The sequence below is a fragment of the Erythrolamprus reginae genome, chromosome 1 (assembly GCF_031021105.1).
Source record: "Erythrolamprus reginae isolate rEryReg1 chromosome 1, rEryReg1.hap1, whole genome shotgun sequence".
Classification (NCBI taxonomy): domain Eukaryota; kingdom Metazoa; phylum Chordata; class Lepidosauria; order Squamata; family Dipsadidae; genus Erythrolamprus; species Erythrolamprus reginae.
In genome coordinates this window covers 24,220,193-24,241,096 of record NC_091950.1, presented here as the reverse complement: position 1 = coordinate 24,241,096, position 20,904 = coordinate 24,220,193, and the positions used below count along the sequence as shown (strand labels likewise).

The 20,904-nt window shown below is 42.6% G+C and overlaps 1 protein-coding gene across 1 annotated transcript in view; it reads left to right on the top strand.

Annotated features, from left to right (window-relative positions):
* The first annotated feature begins 10,773 nt into the window (after positions 1–10,773).
* YJEFN3 (YjeF N-terminal domain containing 3) overlaps positions 10,774–20,904 on the top strand; it is a 49,250-nt gene continuing 39,119 nt past the window's right edge. Inside the window, exon 1 of the mRNA XM_070732641.1 lies at positions 10,774–10,856. Within this exon, the coding sequence (XP_070588742.1) occupies positions 10,792–10,856 (65 nt within the window). The 5' untranslated portion in view covers positions 10,774–10,791. The remainder of the gene's footprint in view (positions 10,857–20,904) is intronic.

Sequence of the window (20,904 nt, the reverse complement as noted above, 5' to 3'; positions counted from 1 at the left end):
TCTCCATCCCAGGTTTCAGGGAATCTTCCTGAAGACTGGGGATGGTGAAAAACAGCCCAATAGGCCAACTGGAAGTTCATTTCCAAATGGGCTGTTTTTTGCCATCTCCAGGGTTCAGGAAGCTTTCGTGAAGCCTGGGGAGAGCAAAAATGGCCGGAAAAAAGGCTGAAAATCAGCTGGAGCTGACATAGGGACAAGGCCTCGCGCACCTTCAGATATGGTTCTATGTTAAAGTGACAAGATTTTAAGATTGGGAAAGGGGGACACCATTGAGGGGGGGGGGCTAAAAAAAGTTTTGCCAAAAAATATTAGCAAAAAAATTTCTTTCTTTCTTTCTTTCTTTCTTTCTTTCTTTCTTTCTGTTTCTCTATTCCTTCCTCTTTTATCTCTTTCTTTCCCTCTTTCTTTCTTCTTTCTTTCTCTATTCCTTCCTTTTTTATCTCTTTCTTTCTTCTTTCTTTCTTTCTGTTTCTCTATTGCTTCCTCTTTTATCTTTCTTTCTTTCTCTATTCCTTCCTTTTTATCTTTTTCTTTCTTTCTTCTTTCTTTCTGTTTCTCTATTCCTTCCTCTTTTATCTCTTTCTTTCTTTCTTTCTCTATTTTCCTTTTTTATCTCTTTCTTTTTTTTCTTTCCTTCTTTCTTTCTTTTTCTCTTTCTTTCTGTTTCTCTATTCCTTCCTCTTTTATCTCTTTCTTTCTTTCTCTATTTTCCTTTTTTATCTCTTTCTTTCTTTCTTTCTTTCTTTTTCTCTTTCTTTCTATTTCTCTATTCCTTCCTCTTTTCTCTTTCCTTCCTTCCTTCCTTCCTTTCTCTCTTTTTCCTCTTTCTCTCCCTTTCTTTTCTCTCTCTCTCTCCCTCCTTCCCTCCCTCTCTTTCTTTCTCTCCTTCCCTTCCTTCCTCCCCCCCACGAACCCAGCCCCTTCCCTGGGGCTCAGTAGGCGCTCCGGCCCAGGAGCATCTTAACCTGGAGAGAGAGGGCGGGGCTTCCACTCCTCCTTCGGGCTCAGAGGCCGACGGCCGGGATGTCTGCAACACAGGAGCCGCCCGGCTTCCCTGTCCCGATGGTGCCCGAGTGGAGGCGAAGGCAGGAGAGGAGGCGGGGCAGGGAAAATGGGGGAGCAAAGACCCTGCACAGCTCGCCGGAAGTAAGGGCAGAGACCTCCGGCCAAGCTGGGTTGGGGCGGGGAGGGTGAGGCAGCAGGGGAGAGCTTGGAATCCCCTCCCTCCAGCCTCCTCCCAAGGGGACTGGTTGGGAGGGGGGGGGGAAAGTGGGACATTTTTCAAAGGGCGCGGGACGCAGCACAAATAATGAAAAAGTGTAACTGTCCCGCTGAAAACGGGACGTCTGGTCACACTACTTCTATGTGCCACCTGTGGCATGCATGCCATACTTCGCCATCACTGACTTAGTGTATAATAGGAACCTTTCTTTTTTAGTTTATGCTTTTGATATGGGATGCAACCTGTTACTCAATTGAGTAAATTTTAATTAACTATGGGAATGTATTAGTCTAGGTGCAGCTGCTATGGGCTGATTGACATAACATGCTATGTCAAATATATACAGACCTACACAAGTCATGTGTGAATTACAGTAGAGCCTTGAGTCTTCTGGTTGAAGATAGGGTGCGGAGAAAGAAAGGACCTTTTTTGCAGATTTTAAAAAAAAGAAAATATAATCTTTATTGGTGATAAATAGGGGAGGGGATACATAAAGCAAAAGGACTATGCAAATATTGGTAGAAGTATATGAATTTGAGTATACAGATATAAGTCAAAGTACACAAATATATATATAAAAGGAACAAAACTAAAGGGAAAGGAAGAGAAGGAGAAAAAAGGAAGAGGAAAGAGAAAGAAGGGAAAAAATAAGAGAAGTGAAAGAAGAAAGAAAAGAGGTGAATTCATATCTATAAATTTATCAGATGTCGTAAATAATGACCCGATTATTCTACAGCATTTAAATTCTTTACTATCCGTAGAAATGAAAATTTGGAGTTTCTAAACTTGAGTTAGAGTGTAAATTTAGATTTTTTTAAAATTATACCTCACTAAATGTATACGGGTGCCCCATTCAGCCTCACCCCATTAAACTGAATTTCAGTCAATTAAGCTTTTGAAAAGGCAAGGTGTGTGATTCCCTTTATACAAATCTCTCAGATTTCTCTCTCTGCTGCGCGGCTCTTTTATCCTACTCAGCAGCAATATGAAAAGGCTGATTATACTTTAACAGCAGAAATTGATTTGCATGCTTTGAGTCAACTCCGCATTTTGGATCACACCTTCAAACATTCCTGATCGGCTTGTGTGTCAGAACTGGAAAGTTGGGTGCTTGATCATCCTGAAGGGTTTAGAGACATAAGTTGCTATTCCACATTCCAGATCCTGCAAATCCAAAATGGCAATATACACATCAACTTAGAACTTGATTAAAAACTCATTTAAACAAGAACTTGACTTTCTGTCTACCACAATGCTTCTCAACTGTGGCAATTTTAATATTCCTGGACTTCCAACTCCCAGAATTCTACGCAGTGTTCCCTCTAATTTTTTTTGGGGGGGGGGGCAGAAAAGTATAGTGTCTGAGCGGCAGTCCCTTTGGGACTGGGCGGCACAGAAATAATAGATAGATAGATAGATAGATAGATAGATAGATAGATAGATAGATAGATAGATAGATAGATAGATAGATAGATGATAGATAGATAGACAGATAGACAGACAGACAGACAGACAGACAGACAAACAAATAAAAAACCCACCCTGTTTTGCTTCAGAGAATTTCAAAATAAAATACTGTACTGTGTGTCTATAACAGTGAGCTCATAATAGGGCAACTCTATCAATATCAAAATGCCACTTAAATAGTTGAGCTAGTTTCAAACTAGATTTTGATTTTCTTTCGCTCTTCCTTACTCCCATTCTTTTTCTTTCTCTTTTCCTTCCTCTCTTTTTTCTATCTGTTTCTCTCTCTTCCTCTCTTCCTCTCTCTCTCCTTCCCTCTCACTCTTTCCCTCTCGGCTTCTGGGCAGGTTTGGAAAACTCTGAGTTGATGATGATTTTTAAGTGAGCGATTGCTCACTGCTCAGCTTAGAGGGAACTATGACTACGGCTAGCTGCTCTTAAAGCTGCCAAAGATGAGAAACATTGATCTGCAATGTAAAATGTACGGTTTTAAAATCTGGGTCGCAGAGGTATCTAGTTGAGTAATAAAATATCTGCCAGAAAGCAACTAAACTCGGAGAACTTCAAGGATTCTATATCGATTGCCATTAGAGGGCAGCACAGCAATAAATTAGAATTTTCTGTATCACTTTGCTGCCCTTTAGTGGTCATTTAGATTGTTGTAACCCGGATAGGACAGGTCTAAAAACATACAGTGATACCTTCTCTTACAAACTTAATTGGTTCCGGGACGAGGTTCTTAAGGTGAAAAGTTTGTAAGATGAAACAATGTTTCCCATAGGAATCAATGGAAAAGCGATTAATGCGTGCAAGCCCAAAATTCACCCCTTTTGCCAGCCAAAGCACCCGTTTTTGCGCTGCTGGGATTCCCCTGAGGTTCCCCTCCATGGGAAACCCCACCTCCGGACTTCTGTGTTTTTGCGATGCTGCAGGGCAATCCCAGCAGGGGAATCCCAGCATCGCAAAAACAAGCGCTTCGCTGGCAACAGAAGTCCAGAAGTGGGGTTTCCATGGAGGGGAGCCTCAGAAGAATCCCAGCAGCGCAAAAACGGGTGCTTCGCTGGCAACGGAAGTCCGGAGGCAGGGCATCCCAGCTGCGGCGGTGGGTTTGTAAGGTGAAAATAGTTTGTAAGAAGAGGCAAAAAAATCTTAAAGCCCAGGTTTGTATCTCGAAAAGTTTGTATGATGAGACCTTTGTAAGATGATGTATCACTGTATTGTGATGGTGTGCTCGCATCCTGCACAAATAGTTATGGATTCCGAGGATGCAGAGACAGTGGATGGATGAGACAGGCATCCTGTATTCTTGGCATCTGAGAGTGACAGTGAAAGTGATGAGGGGTCAGGGGCAGAATGACAGCCAGGACCTTCAGCACTTCCTGGCATGGATGAGTCAACACTTCCTGTCAGGAATGAGTTAGCATTTCCAGGGCTGAGTGATTCAGTGGAAGAGGAGGAGCCGCTACTGGATGCTAGGGTTCGGAGGTCATATAAAAGGCATGAATGGTTGGCTAGAAGAAGAGTCACTCATAAGAAGTGCTCCATTTTGAGGGAGGGGGAATCTGCCACCTGGTGTTTTAGGCACCCTTTTTGCAATTGGGGAGGGACATCTGCCACCTGAAAACTTCATATTAAATCCTTTGCTTTCTGAGGGTTGAACAAGAAGCAATGGGTGTAAACTTAACAGGGAGGGAAGTAAGTTAGAACTAAGGAGAAATTTCCTGAGAGTTAGAACAATTAATCAGTGGAACAGCTTACCTCTAGAAGTTGTGAATGCCTCAACACTGGATGTTTTTAGAAGAAGGACTAGAAGACCTCCAAGGGTCCCTTCCAATTCTATTGTTGTTGTTGTTGTTGTTGTTGTTGATATCCTTATTTTTAGGAACAATGTGGACACTTTTGGACTTGGTGTTGGAGACATCTCCTGAGAATATCATGGACAGGCAACTTGATATCAAAACCAAGGATGGAAATCCCAACCACTTGCTTAGTTGGGTGTTCAGATGAACAATCTGTCCCAGGCAGCAGCATGGAAGCTCCTGGTCTCTGAGATCTCCCGCATCTCATCATTTCTATCATCCTTTTCCTCCCACTTAGGACTGTATGACTGTAACTTGTTGCTTGTATCCTAAGATTTTTATTAATATTGATTGTTTCTTCATTGCTTATTTGACCCCTATGACAATCATTAAGTGTTGTACCACATGATTTTTGACAAATCTATATTTTCTTTTATGTACGCTGAGAGCATCTGCACCAAGACAAATTCCTTTTGTGTCCAATCACACCTGGCCAATAAAGAATCCTATCCTATCCTACCCTACCCTACCCTACTCTACTCTATTCTATATTCTATTCTACCCTACCCTACCCATTCTATTCTTTTCTACCCTACCTTACCCTTCCCTTCCATTCCATCCCACCCCACCCTACCTATTCTATTCTATTCTATTCTATTCTACCCTACCTTACCTTTCCCTTCCCTTCCCTTCCACCCCACCCCACCCCACCCTACCCATTCTATTCTATTCTATTCTTTTCTACCCTACCTTACCCTTCCCTTCCATTCCATCCCACCCCACCCTACCCTACCCATTCTATTCTATTCTATTCTACCCTACCTTACCCTTCCCTTCCATCCCACCCCACCCCACCCTACCCATTCTATTCTATTCTATTCTATTCTATTCTATTCTATTCTACCCTACCTTACCCTTCCATTCCATTCCATCCCACCCCACCCCACCCTACCCATTCTATTCTATTCTATTCTATTCTACCCTACCTTACCCTTCCCTTCCCTTCCATCCCACCCCACCCCACCCCACCCCACCCCACCCTACCCATTCTATTCTATTCTATTCTTTTCTATTCTACCCTACCTTACCCTTCCCTTCCATTCCATTCCATCCCACCCCACCCCACCCTACCCTACCCATTCTATTCTATTCTATTCTATTCTACCCTACCTTACCCTTCCCTTCCCTTCCATTCTATCCCATCCCACCCCACCCTACCCATTCTATTCTATTCTATTCTTTTCTACCCTACCTTACCATTCCCTTCCCTTCCATCCCACCCCACCCCACCCCACCCTACCCATTCTATTCTATTCTATTCTTTTCTATTCTACCCTACCTTACCCTTCCCTTCCATTCCATTCCATCCCACCCCACCCCACCCTACCCTACCCATTCTATTCTATTCTATTCTTTTCTACCCTACCTTACCCTTCCCTTCCATTCCATTCCATCCCACCCCACCCCACCCTACCCATTCTATTCTATTCTATTCTACCCTACCTTACCCTTCCATCCCACCCCACCCTACCCATTCTATTTTATTCTATTCTATTCTATTCTATCCTATCCATTCTATTCTATTCTATTCTACTTTACCCTCGAAGTAGATTGTATTCCCCGATGCTCATTCTTTGACATTTTTCCTCCTTTTTACTAAAGTAGCTTGTTAAGACATGTAGTGTTCCTGCTGTGCCTTACTAATGAAAGAGAAGATGAAAGGACGCTTTGTACAATATATGGGGACCATATGAAGGCGACATCTGGAATTTGTCACGATACACTTATCTTTTCTGTATAATTTCTCTTTACTTCAAAGACTGTCTTCTGAGAGATTCAGCAGATGTTATCCAATGCTTGATACTTAACACCCAGGAGACCTCAGAAACTAGGATGTTTGTCTCAAAGAAATCCTGCACTGACATAGCACACTTGGGGGTATTGTTAATACAGAGAGTTGTTTAGCGCCAGAGTTTTACTGGCGAAATTCAAGGTATTATCGATGGGGAAATGCTTTTGACTCATTTTAAAACTATTTGGGGCCATGCGTTATAAGGAAATATGGAATAACTGGGTTTTGATAACGGCCAGAGTTTTATTCAGCAAAGTCTGGATTGGACTGGATATTCAACAAAGCTGGACTGGGCCTCAACTTGAACATTGGGCGCTATCTAACGAAATGAAATTCAGTGGTGGAAAAAGTAGGGTTCTATGTTTAGGCAAGAAAAACAAACTGCACAGCTACAGTATATGTGGTACCTTGCTCCACAGTAGTAACTGGGAGAGGGAACTTGGAGTCCTAGTGGACAACCATTTAAATATGAGCCAGCAGTGTGCAGCAGCTGCCAAAAAAGCCAACACAGTTCTAGGCTGCATAAACAGAGAGATAGAATCAAGATCACGTGAAGTGTTAATACCACTTTATAAGACCTTGGTAAGGCCACACTTGGAATATTTGCATTCAGTTTTGGTTGCCACAATGCAAAAATAATGTTGAGACTCTAGAAAGAGTACAGAGAAGAGCAACGAAGATGATTAGGGGACTGGAAACTAAAGAACAGTTGCTGGAAATTGGCAAAAATTGGCAAAATGTCATGAGTGTGCTTGTCCTTGCGTGAGATTTGGCTTTTTTTAGAAGCAAAAAATAGCTAAAAAATGGTGGCGGCTGCTGCTCTTCTGTGGCACGGGGAGCCGGCCGCAGTTGCTGTTGCTGCTGGCTGGGACTCTCAGGCACGTGGCAAGATTTGGCTGTTGCGCATGCGCAGCAACAAAAAATCTTGCGCGAGCATCATTCAAGAACAGGATTTGGGTGATTTTTCTGGTTTTTGTAAAAAAAAACAACCCACAAAAATCACCAGAATCTCACCGGTTGGGCCTGTGAACACCTGCCAGTCAGCTGGAGCTGCTCATGTAGCTCCATTTTTGCTGGAGTTGTGTGTGTAGCTCCATTTTTGCCGAAGCTGCACGCTCAACTCCATTTTTCCTACTGGAATGGCATGCCCCCCGTTCCAGGGGCTGCCCACCTGTGGGCGGTGCCATAGGCTCCATCTTGCTTTTCGCTTCTGCACATGTGCAGAAGCTGCTTTTAGCTCGGTTTTCAGCACTGTGCATGCGCACTTGTGCGGTGCAGCCATGCAACGCAGGAGGAAGCGAACCATCAACAAGGTAAGTCAGGACCCTCTCCCGAACCGTGTATATTCTGAGACCTTTTGCAAACTGCCTACACACAGCAGAGAGCAAGAGTAGGGTGGGTGACTGGGGAATCCTGGAAGCTGAAACATAATAATAATAATAATAATAATAATAATAATAATAATAATAATTATTATTATTATTATTTATTAGATTTGTATGCCGCCTCTCTCCGAGGACTCGGTGCGGCTCACAACAACAATCCATAATGTACAAATCTAATGTTAAAAGAACAATTTAAAACCCTTATAAAAAACAAACACACAACCTAACAAACCATACATAAAAATCAGTAGCTAAGGGCCATATCAGTTTCCCCATGCCTGGCGACATAAGTGGGTTTTCAGGAGCTTTTGAAAGGCAAGGAGGGTGGGGGCAGCACTAATCTCTGGGGGGAGTTGATTCCAGAGGGCCGGGGCCACCACAGAGAAGGCTCTTTCCCTGGGTCCCGCCAGACAGCATTGTTTAATCGACGAGATCTGGAGAAAACCAACTCTGTGGGACCTAATTGGTTGCTGGGATTCGTGTGGCTTAAGGCGGTCCCGAAGACATCCCGACCTCTTCAAATAAAAATTATTTCTAAAGCTTTTTTCGTGTACAAATCATCTTGTTTCCTTCCACCAGGAGTCACTCTCCATTCACAATTCTTTCTCCACTGGTAGCGACTCATAGTCTGTGTCTCTCCTCTGAGCTGGGACTCAGCTGGAAAGAATAGATTTGCAAGCGTTTACGGAGAGAGTTGAGATTTTTCTAAATAAAGTCCTGTAATGCTGTTGATTACCCTCACCTTTCTATTTTTAGGAAGTCCTCCTCCTTTTTAAAGTCCTAGCCACCCGGCAGCCTGTTGTAGGAACTGGCTGACAGTGGCCCTCATTCGTTGAATTTTAGAGAAGCGAAGAACCAGCTTTCTCAGTTTGGAATAAAAGCAAATGCATATTGCTAAACAAAAGCCCCAATTTATGAAGACCCACCCCCTGCTGTACGTTTTGAGCATGGGAAAACCAATAAGCCGTGCATTATGAAGCAATAACATGTTCTGTTCAGCCCTGATTGGCATAGGTCTGATTGGACCAATGATGCTATTCATCCTTTTTTATCTTACAGATTGTCTTTTGGGGCAGGTTGGGCCTTAAAAATGCATTTTTGTTCAAGAAAGAGAGAGAGACACACAGACAGACAGACACACACACACACACACAGAGACAGAGACAGACAGACACACACACACACACACACACACACACACACGCAGAGAGACAGAGAGATAGACAGAGAGAGAAGGAAAGAGAAAGGTGATAAGCATTTGAAGTGGAAAGAACCCATAAGGAATACCTGTAGATGGTGGAAATGGGGAAAAAAGTTTACCAACCATACCAGCAGATAATTTGCAAGTGAGCCAAGTTAGAGGAAAATATAAAAATTTGCTTGAGTGGGACAATTATTAAGCCGGGTGAATTATGGGCCATGCTCTCACCTTAATTTTTCCTAAAGATTTATAATTTTTCCTAAAGATTTATAAAGATTGAAGAATGCCTGCCTGCCTGCCTGCCTGCCTGCCTGCCTGCCTGTCTAATCTATCTATCTATCTATCTATCTATCTATCTATCTATCTATCTATCTATCTATCTATCTATCTATCTATCTATCTATCTACCTACCTACCTACCTACCTACCTATCTACCTACCTACCTACCTACCTACCTATCTCTCAAAGCCATAAAGCTTACAAACTTGAAATTTGGCATGCATGTTCCTCTTGGTTTCTATAATAAAATAAATTGGCAAGAAGGCATAGCAGGCTCTAAAGCAGTATTTCCCAACCTTAGCAATTTGAAGATATCAGACTTTGCCAATAAAATTCTATTCTATTCTATTCTTCAAATTTATTAACAATACAACGGCATATGAGCAGAAAGACAATACATTCCGTCTCATTTAATTACGTGGAATGTGGAACACTCAAACATTATGCCTTTGTTACTATATTTATACTATGAGTTTAAACCAGGTAAAGTTTAAAAAAACCAGCATTATCAAAAATTTCCATTGGGGGTTTTTACAATGTTTCCATTAGACCCTTATGGTGATATTCAAATCATTTCCTAGGTGCTTGCTGCAGCTGATCAGGTTGCCCGCAGTGAGTTTTTAATAATAACAACAAAATTTGGAAAGGACCTTGGAGGTCTTCTAGTCCAACCCCCCTGCTTAGGTAGGAAACCCTATACAACTTCAGACAGATGGTTATCCAACATTTTCTTAAAAATTTCCAGTGTTAGAGCATTCACAACTTCTGGTGGCAAGTTGTTCCACGGATTAATTGTTCTAACTTCCAGGAAAAAAATAAATAAATTAGGATTTTAAAAATCCCATCAATTCTTTAGGTCTCAAAATGCTATTTGGGTTACCAAGAAAACCTAGGCCAACGCAGAATCCAATATAACTGGTCTTATTTTCATATTTTTTAAAAAGTGATGGTCTGAAAAACCTAGACAACTTTCCAAGGCCACCCCATAAATTAGAGGTCTCCTGGGCATCTGCTATCCCACCTTCGTTTCCTAATCTGCCATGCCAACCTGAGTTAGAGAGCAGAAGGTGTAGAACAGTGTTTCTCAACCTTGGCCGTTTGAAGATGTGTGGACTTCAATTCCCAGAATTCCCCAGGGCTGTGGAATTCTGGGAGTTGAAGTCCACACATCTTCAAACAGCCAAGGTTGAGAAACACTGGTGTAGAAGATCAGCCACCCTAATCCCCCTCTTTTGAGAACAGAAAGAGTTAACCACTCCCCCCCCAGCTCTGCTTTTCCATTGGGTGACTGCAAAGCTTTCTCTCCCCCCCCTTTGATTTTTGTTCTTTGGAAGAGCCAGCCAATCAAGCGCCATCATGCTCCTGGGGTGCCCACATTGGCGAAACTGCCAGTCGGGGAGAAATTATTACCGCTGCCCATTTCATTAAATCTCTTCTCATTACTTCTCTCCCACCTTCTATCAGTCCTAGAAGAGAGGAAAAGGAGGAAGCTGTCGAGGGTCTTTTTGAGGGTGGGGGGCGGGGAGCAAAGGATCCCCCAGGTGTAAAACTTGGAAAGCCAGCCTCTCTCCTTCCCTCCCTTCCTGCCATGGAGAAACCCACTTGCAATTCGGCTCACAGCAAGAAGGCGATCCAACCCCTTCATTATCTTAGGTAAGTGACTGTGCACTGAAAGGAGTGAACCGTTACTACATCTTTCCCTTCCCAACAGGGGCTCCTGCCTCTACCTGTTGGGATGGGAGGCAGAGGTGAGTCAACCCTGTGCCTGTTTTTTTCCCCCGGAGTTGAAAAGGAACCACCTGAGTTTGCATGCTAATTGTCCCAGGCAGCGTGGGAGAATTCTAGCTAGGAGAGGGGCGTCCAGACACCAGTTGGGTTGTGGAGTTGCCACTAGGGCTGGACCAAAGAGGGAAATCCAGGCTGTGAACGATGCACCTTATTTGCACGGCGGGGGGGAATGTTATTTTTGGGGGTGTTGCTGAACAATGCAGGGGCTGAGATGGACGAAGAGCAAAATTGTTGCTAGCTCCTGCAGTACAAATGAGCAAACCAGTAAAACGTAGTGGTATGAGTTCTGACCCCTTCTTTTTTCCCCCACCTCCACCCCACACACCTGCAGTTGCATGCTTCAAGTGTCGTCAAGTGAACCCAAGAACAAGGGGGCACAATCTGAGGTTAGTTGGCAGAAATATGGGGAAAGATATGGATAAAATTGAACGGGTCCAAAGACGGGCTACAAGAATGGTGGAAGATCTTAAGCATAAAACATATCAGGAAAGACTTCATGAACTCAATCTGTATAGTCTGGAGGACAGAAGGAAAAGGGGGGGACATGATCGAAACATTTAAATATGTCAAAGGGTTAAATAAGGTCCAGGAGGGAAGTGTTTTTAATAGGAAAGTGAACACAAGAACAAGGGGGCACAATCTGAGGTTAATTGGGGGAAAGATTAGAAGTAACGTGAGAAAATATTATTTTACTGAAAGAGTAGTAGATGCTTGGAACAAACTTCCACCAGATGTGGTTGGTAAATGCACCGTAACTGAAGTTAAACCATGCCTGGGATAATAAACATAGACCCACCCTAAGATAAAATACAGGAAATTGTATAAGGACAGACTAGATGGACCATGAGGTCTTTTTTTGTGCCATCGTCTATGTTTCTATTGTGCAGCCGTTAACATGTTCGAGGAGGACCGGGGAGAACGCTGTTTTGCCCCTAAGTTTGTTGTTGAGTTTTGGGGGTCCGTCCCCACCTAACTAGGCTAGAAAGTAAGGATGCAGACTAAAAATAAACCGGCGAAGTCTCGTTTGCACACCCGATAATGCATTTTGCCGGCACGTTGATGCACAGCTCATAGCAGAAAAATGCAGCGGCCGCTGTTTTGCAAGTTTTCTTCCCCTGCTTAGGTCCACCAGCACCTCCCCAAAAACCTCTATAAATAATAAAAACAAAACCCAGCAGCGAGAAGAAGAGGTGGGGTGGTTGAACACCCCTTTCCCCCATTTCCTGGAGTAGGGTAGCAACCGAAATCGTCCATCCCACCCTCTTTGCAATTTGACAAGAGTGTTGTGTGAATAGCTTGGTGTATGTACCCCTTTGCCACCGATCACCATAGTGACCAAAAGGGAGCCGCTTTTCATGTGGGTGGCGAGGAAGGTGTACAAGGAAAAGAGGGGGGGCATTTCCCCCCCCAACGCTTAACGGTTTGATTGCTGGTGACGGCTGGTGTCCTTCTGAACCCAAGCTTATCGAGTCGGGTTTTATTTTTTTATTTTTTTTAATAGTTTATTGAATTGAAATAGTTTTTTAAAAAAGGGATAGGGAAGAGGGCTAGGAAACAGGGAGAGAGGAAGGGGGTACATAATGAAAAAAAAAGGGAAATCTTATAATATACATAAAATAATCTATATCCACGTATTATTTATTTATTTTGTTTATTGATTGATTTTGTCCATTGCACAATGAGAGTTATATTGGGTATACATATAGTAAATATATAATGAAGGTTATAGAGCAGTGTTTTCCAACCTTGGCGACTTGGAGATATCTGGACTTCAACTCCCAGAATTCCCCAGCCAGCATTTGCTGGCTGGGGAATTCTGGGAGTTGAAGTCCAAATATCTTCAAGTTGCCAAGGTTGGGAAAACACTGTTATAGAGGATATACTCATAGTAAAATATATCTAAGAAAGAAGAGAAGAGAAGAACAGCAATTGTATATTTTTATACATTACAGAGAATGAAAGATAAGTATGCCCAGTATACATAATATATACTATATATATATAATATATAATAATATATATAAGTATGCCCAGCATACAAATCTAATAAATTGAATTGAATTGAAATGCCCAGTATATAATAGGCAAGGGTAATCATAAAGCAGGAAGAAAAAAGAAAAAGAGAAAAAAAGAACAAAAGAAGAGGGAAGGGAGAGAAAAGAAAGTGTAGACATTATCCAAGTGTACGACTTTATAGTCTCGGGAGGTATTGGGTGGATATGGTAAGAGGTAGTAAGGTCAAATGTAAGATTAAGACTATAAGTCTTGGACTTCTTGTAACGTGGTAGATAGTTTAGTGTTTCAAAGTGGTTGAAAAATTATGCTGCAAGAGTCTGTTTTTAATTTTACCGCTGTCTAGAATTTTGGTCTTTCCCAGAATAAGAGGTTTCACACCACGGGGGTTAAAAAAAGTCCAACAACTGTAACAATGAAAAAAAAATTGAAAAGATCTTTCAAAGAAGGAGAAAAAGGATGGACGCCCCAAAACACAGGCATTTATATAGAATAGGGCCATGCACATTAACGCGTTTAGAAAATCTCTCGCTTTCTTTGATGTCTCCCTTATATTTCTACTAGCTCCATGTATATGAACTCTACTATTCCCAGTGATTATTTCTTCTTTATTATTCCTAACGTCTTCCCTTCTATTCTTCTATTGATGTCTTTTACTATAATTATATCCCCTGAAAACTACATTATGCATTAGAGAAAATAAAATAAATAAAATAAATTTGCAAGAAGGTCGTAGCAGGCTCTAAAGCAGTGTTTCCCAACCTTGGCAATTTGAAGATATCTGGACTTCAACTCCCAGAATTCCCCAGCCAGCATTCGCTGGCTGGGGAATTCTGGGAGTTGAAGTCCAAATATCTTCAAGTTGCCAAGGTTGGGAAACACTGCTCTAAAGAACTCTCTGCCACTGAATCGTCTTGAGCAAAATGCAAACAGCACAGCGTGAGGAAGATTATTTTTTTTTAAAGGAGAATTTACAGGATAGAATTCCCTGCTTTTGTGTGTGTGGGTGTGTGGGGGAAACCCACTTGGCATATTATTTATTTATTTATTCATTCATTCATTCATTCATTCATTCATTCATTTATTTATTTGATTTTTTAAATATATACTTTTATAGGTACTCATAATCCTACAAAAATAGCTTCTAGGGCTCAGGGAAGAAGACATTGATAAATAATAAATAATAAGTAGAAGCTTTCTTTTTTTGAAAAATAAAATAAAAATGAAGTATTATCGTTACAATGAGTATAACAGGGATGAGATATCCAGAGATACAGAGAACCCGTGGCTTTTTAGGGTAAGCAGAAGTCACCAAGATCGGCTTGTGTGCCGCTGTATTGTTTGAATCAGATTAGTTCTCTTGGAACAAAATCCTCCTGTTTCCCCCGTTACTGTAGCAACCGATGCAAAGGCTCCATCAAGCTGGGGGAAAAAGGGGGGAAAAGTCACTTGAAAGAGCTTCCTAGCAAAGTGGGTGAGACTCGCAGGGCTGTATTAACTCACGAGCCTGATGGGAACTTGCCTGTGGGGGCCATCAGCATAGGGGCCCCCATACAAATCTAATAAATAATAATAATAATAATAATAATAATAATAATAATAATAATAATCTCTGTATGTTAACCCTTCAGTGCACCATGTATCGTATAAATCAGTGTTTCCCAACCTTGGCAATTTGAAGATACAGTATTTGGACTTCAACTCCCAGAATTCCCCAGCCAGTGAAGGCTGGCTGGGGAATTCTGGGAGTTGAAGTCCAGATATCTCCAAGTTGCCAAGGTTGGGAAACACTGCTCTATAACCTTCATTATATATTTACTATATGCATCAGACAGTCACACTAAGGGGACAATAGTATGCCCCATTTGTATAGGGAGTCTTGGCAGATGCCGTGCTTATACCGGTACATATCTCTCAAATTTCAGCTTACTATTTTGTGCAAAGTTATGTAAGTCCCCAAGGCTTTTTAATTAGAAATATTAGAGTAGGCAATGTGCATAGTCCAACCAACAGCTCTGTCCATTCCCTCCAGCCCTCCATGGGGAATAGCAATAGCAATAACGCTTAGACTTATATACCTTCGGAACCGTCCTCTGCCGCATGAATCCTAGTGACCGATAAGGTCCACAGAATTGGCCTTCTCCGGGTCCCGTCGACTAAACAATGTCATCTAGCAGGCCCCCTGGGAAGAGCCTTCTCTGTGGCGGCCCCGGCCCTCTGGAATCAACTCCCCCCCCCCCCGGAGATTAGAACCGCCCCCACCCTCCTTGCCTTTCATAAGCTACTTAAGACCCACCTATGCTGCCAGGCATGGGGAATTTGAGATACCCCTGGGCTTATATGGTTTATGCATGGTATGACTGTGTTGTATGGTTTTAATGACGGGTTTTAGATGTCTTTTAAATATATTGGATTTGTCACATTGTTGTTGTTGTGAGCCGCCCCGAGCCTTTGGAGAGGGGAAGCATACAAATCTAATAAATTATTATTATTATTATTATTATTATTATTATTATTATTATTATTATTATTATTCCACTCCATAATGCTTTTACAGCCCTCTCCAAGCAGTTTACAGAGCCACCATATTGCCCCCCAACAATCCACCTCGGAAGGATTTTATTTATTTATTAATCTGACTTATATGCTGCCTAACTCCCGAAGGATGGACGGATGACTCAACCGTGAAAGAATGATAAATTCATTCAACCTCGAATGATAAATATTGCGCACACAAAAAAGAGAAATAGGCTTGCAGGCAGTCCTTGACTTAAGACCATTTGTTTAAAAACCATTCCAAGTTATGACTGTGTTGAAAAAAGTGACTTGGGACTAGTCCTCACTTGATGGTTGTAGCATGTCTGCAGTCACATGGTCAAAATTTGGTCACATGGCAACCGGCCTCTATTTAGTATGATTGTGGTTTCCTGGGGGGGGGGGGGTGTCACCTGACCCTCATATGTCAGAGCCAGGGTGGTGCAGTGGTTAGAGTGCAGCACTGCAGGCTATTTCAGGTAACTGCTAGCTCTAGTTCAGCAGTTCAAATCTCACCACTGGCTCAAGTTTGACTCAGCCTTCCATCCTTCCGAGGTGGGTCAAATGAGGACCCAGATTGTTGGGGGTGATATGTTGATTGTGTAAATTTAATTTAATTTATTAGATTTGTATGCCGCCCCTCTCCGAAGACTCGGGGCAGCTCACAACAATAATAAAAACAATATTCCAGCGAAAACAAAGCTAATATTAAAAAGCACATAAAACCCTATCATATTTTAAAAAGCAAACAACCTATACATACCAGAAAAAAAATATTAAAAAGCCTGGGGGAAAGGTGTCTCAACTCCCCCATGCCTGGCGGTATAGATGGGTCTTGAGTAATTTACGAAAGACAAGGAGTGTGGGGGCAGTTCTAATCTCCGGGGGGAGTTGATTCCAGAGGGCCGGGGCTGCCACAGAGAAGGCTCTTCCCCTGGGGCCCGCCAAATGACATTGTTTGGTCGACGGGACCAGGAGAAGGCCAACTCTGTGGGACCTTATCGGTCGCTGAGATTCATGCGGTAGCAGGCGGTTCTGGAGGTACTCTGGTCCAATGCCATGCAGGGAGAGGGCTGTAAAAGCACTATGAAGTGGTATATAGGTCTAAACACTATTGCTAATATGTGACCTTTTCAGGAGCTACTGATGAGTAAAATCAGTGGGGGACCTGGATTTGCTTAAAAGCTCTGTGACTTACAGCTGTGGCAAAAAAAAAGGTTGCAAAATCAGGTGCAGCTCATTTAACAAGCACATGGCTTAGCTATGGAAGCGCTGTCTTCGTTGTGGTCGTAAGTTGAGGACCACCTGTACTTTCTAGTTAACTTCTATCCAGTGATGGGCTACCATAATTTTTACTACCACGCTGTGGGTGTGGCTTATGCATTTTGTTTCAACATCTTTCAGTGCAAATTGGGTGCTCTGGGCTGGAGCTACAAATTTTTCTACCGGAACTGCGTTCCTGACAGTTCCCATAGGAGCCCATCACTGCTTCTATCCCTCTAGGAAGCCTTGAGGAATGTGCATATACTGTATATCTCTGATATATTTTGTCCATAATGCATGTAGTGTACAGATTCCCTGGTTAACATTCCTTCATTAGCCACCCTGAGTCCTTCGGGATTGGGTGGCATAGAAGTTGAATCAATCAATCAATCAATCAATCAAACAAACAATCAAACAAACAAACAAACAATCTAATGTTTGTTTACGCATGGTATGTTTGTATGTATGTTTGGTTTTATAATAAGGTTTTTTTTAGTTGTTTAGCATTGGATTGTTACATGCTGTTTTTTATAACTGTTGTTAGCCACCCCTAGTCTGCGGAGAGGGGCGGCATACAAATCCAATAAATAAATGAATGAATGAATGAATGAACAATAAAATAAAATAAAATAAAATAAAATAAATAATAAAATAAAATAAAATAAAATAAATATAATAACAACAGAGTTGGAAGGGATCTTGGAGGTCTTCTAGTCCAACCCCCTGCTTTGGCAGGACACCCTATTCTACTTCAGACCGATGGTTATCCAACATCTTCTTAAAAACGTCTGGTGTTGGAGCATTCACAGCTTCTAGAGGCAAGCTGTTCCACTGATTAATTGTTCTAACTGTCAGGGAATTTTTCCTTAGTTCTTAGTTGCTTCTCCCCTGGTTTAGTTTCCACCCATTGTTTCTTGTACTGCCCTCAAATGCTTTGGAGAATAGGTTGACTCCTTCTTCTTTGTGGCAACCACTGAGATACTGGAACACTGCTATCTCCCCTGGTCCTTCTTTGCATTAAAGTAGACATACCCAATTCCAGCAACTGTCCTTTATATGTTTTAGCCTCCATTCCCTAATCACCTTCGTTGCTCTTATCTGCACTTTGCATCTTTCTAGAGCAGGGCTGTCAAACTCCTGGCCAGCAAGTGTCATGTGCTGGCTGCTACATCAACGCCCGGTTTAGCGAAGGAGAAAAAAGTCGCAATATGTAACATGATGCCACTGTGATTACGTGAATTTGACACCCCTGTTCTACAGCCTCAACTTGTTTTACTTCATAGCAACCAAAGGTGGATTCAGTATTCCAAATGTGGCCTTACCAAGGCCTTATAAAGTGGTATTAACACTTCACGTGATCTTGATTCTCTCCCTCTGTTAATGCAGTGTAGAGAACTGTGTTGCCTTTTTTGGCAGCTGCTGCACACTGCGGGCTCATATTTAAATGGTTGTCCACTAAGACTCCAAAGTCCCTCTCACAGTTACTAACGCAACTTGGGCGTCCTCCTCGATCCACAGCTCACATTAGAGAAACATCTTTCAGCTGTGGCGAGGGGGGCGTTTGCATAGGTTCGCCTAGTGCACCAGTTGCGGCCCTATTTGGGCTAGGAGTCATTGCTCACAGTCACTCATGCCCCCATCACCTCGAGATTCGACTACTGTAACGCTCTCTACATGGGGCTACCTTTGAAGAGTGTTCAGAAACTTCAGATCGTGCAAAATGCAGCTGCGAGAGCAATCATGGGCTTCCCTAGCTATGTCCATGTCACTCCTACACTCCGCACTCTGCATTGGTTGCCAATCAGTTTCCAGTCACAATTCAAAGTGTTGGTTATAACCTATAAAGCCCTTCATGGCACTGGACCAAGATATCTGCGAGACCGCCTTCTGCCGCACGAATCCCAGCGGCCGGTTGGGTCCCACAGAGTTGGCCATCCCTGGGTCCCATCGACTAAACAATGTCGGCTGGCGGGACCCAGGGGAAGAGCCTTCTCTGTGGCGGCCCCGACCCTCTGGAACCAGCTCCCCCCAGAGATTAGGACTGCCTCCACCCTCCTTGCCTTTCGTAAACTTCTCAAAAGTTACCTCTGCCGTCAGGCATGGGGGAACTGAGACATCAGCCTATGTAGTTTTATGGATGATATATTTGTGTCTATGTTTTTTATATACTGGGGTTTTTAGGGTTTTTAATGTAAAAATTGTTATTTTAGATTTTAATATTAGATTTGTTACTATATATTGTTTTTTATCATTGCTGTGAGCCGCCCCGAGTCTGCGGAGAGGGGCGGCATACAAATCTTATTAATAATAATAATAATAATAATAATAATAATAATAATAATAATAAATCACATATACTGTACCTGTGTATTTTGTTTTTCTTGCCTAAATGTAGAACCTTACTTTTTTCACCACTGAATTTCATTTTGTTAAACAGCGCCCAATGTTCAACTTTGTCAAGATCCTTCTGTATTTTGTGCCTGTCTTCTGGAGTGTTGGCTATCTCCATGAAATGTAACATCAAATTGCTGCAGGCTGATTCTTTCCGAGAGCGAGCAGTTTATAAATGCAATAAATAAATAATTTGTTCTGCCTCAGGCGCAGAAGTAATAACCACAGTAAACTCTGCAGACTTTAACCAATCCCCCAGCCTCTCTTCTACCTCCTCTCATTCAGCTAAATAGCAGAGAAGGAGCTTCCATGATTAGCATTAAAAAAAAAAAAAATCTATTGCTTAGGGGTCCCCCGCCTGTCACCTGGACAGTGGGCCGAATTTGAACCATCTGAGTGAAGAGATAAGATTTCATCTCTTGTTCGTGTAGCAACAGACCTGATGCTTGGGGGCTGGGGGTGGAAACATCAATTTCTTTTTTCTGCTCTAATGTCTTAATGTTGTGAAAGGTGGAAGGAAAGATAAGAAGATGACCAGCAACAATTGAATGGACTCAGTTACAGCGCACCGCTGAGAGGCTTAAGGCAGTGTTTCCCAACCTTGGCAACTTGAAGATATCTGGACTTCAACTCCCAGAATTCCCCAGCCAGCGAATGCTGGCTGGGGAATTCTGGGAGTTGAAGTCCAGATATCTTCAAGTTGCCAAGGTAGGGAAACACTGGCTTAAGGGACCACCTTAGAGATAGTTCCTCCCGGAGAAAATGTTTCTGTGTGGTTGCTAAGAGTTTCACTGACTTGACAGCACGCAATTAACCTGTTGGGCAGACCGTCAGTCAGTCAATCAATCAATCAATTCCTTTGCTTAGTTGGTCATCTGAAAATAGCCAAGAAGGAGGAGATGGATGGTTTTTATCTGCAGCTCTGCCCCTTTCTTGCCACCTCATAGAAACATAGAAGACTGATGGCAGAAAAAGACCTCATGGTCCATCTAGTCTGCCCTTATACTATTTCCTGTATTTTATCTTACAATGGATATATGTTTATCCCAGGCATATTTAAATTCAGTTACTGTGGATTTACCAACCACGTCTGCTGGAAGTTTGTTCCAAGGATCTACTACTCTTTCAGTAAAATAATATTTTCTCATATTGCTTTTAATCTTTCCCCCAACTTGGTCTTCCCCAAATAGCTGTGTGGATGGAAAGAAAGAAAGGGGAGAAAGAGGAGGATGGGTGTGCCTTCTGTGACTCCATTCTCACGCGTTCATTCCAGTGATGGGTTCTACTACCCTTCATTACCGGTTTGCATTGTGATGTTACTAACAGGCAGCAGCCAGTGCTTCTAAGTGCAAAGCTCCGGTAGGAAAATTCCGGCTGTGTGCGCAGCTGCGCAGCCTAGTGCTCCCCATGCGAGATTTGGCTTCTGAGCCGGGGTGGCGCAGCAGGTAAAGTGCGGTACTGCAGGCCACTGAAGCTGACTGCTAGATCTGTAGGTCAGCGGTTCAGATCTCATCACTGGCTCAAGGTTGACTCAGCCTTCCATCCTTCCGAGGTGGGTAAAATGAGGAGCCGGATTGTGGAGGGGATATGCTGGCTCTGTTAAAAAGTGCTATTGCACAGTATATATATGGATAAATAAGAAGAAGAAGTAAAAGTAAAACTTATTTGAGAACTGTAAAAGTATCGAGTCTGCGGACAGGGGCGGCATACA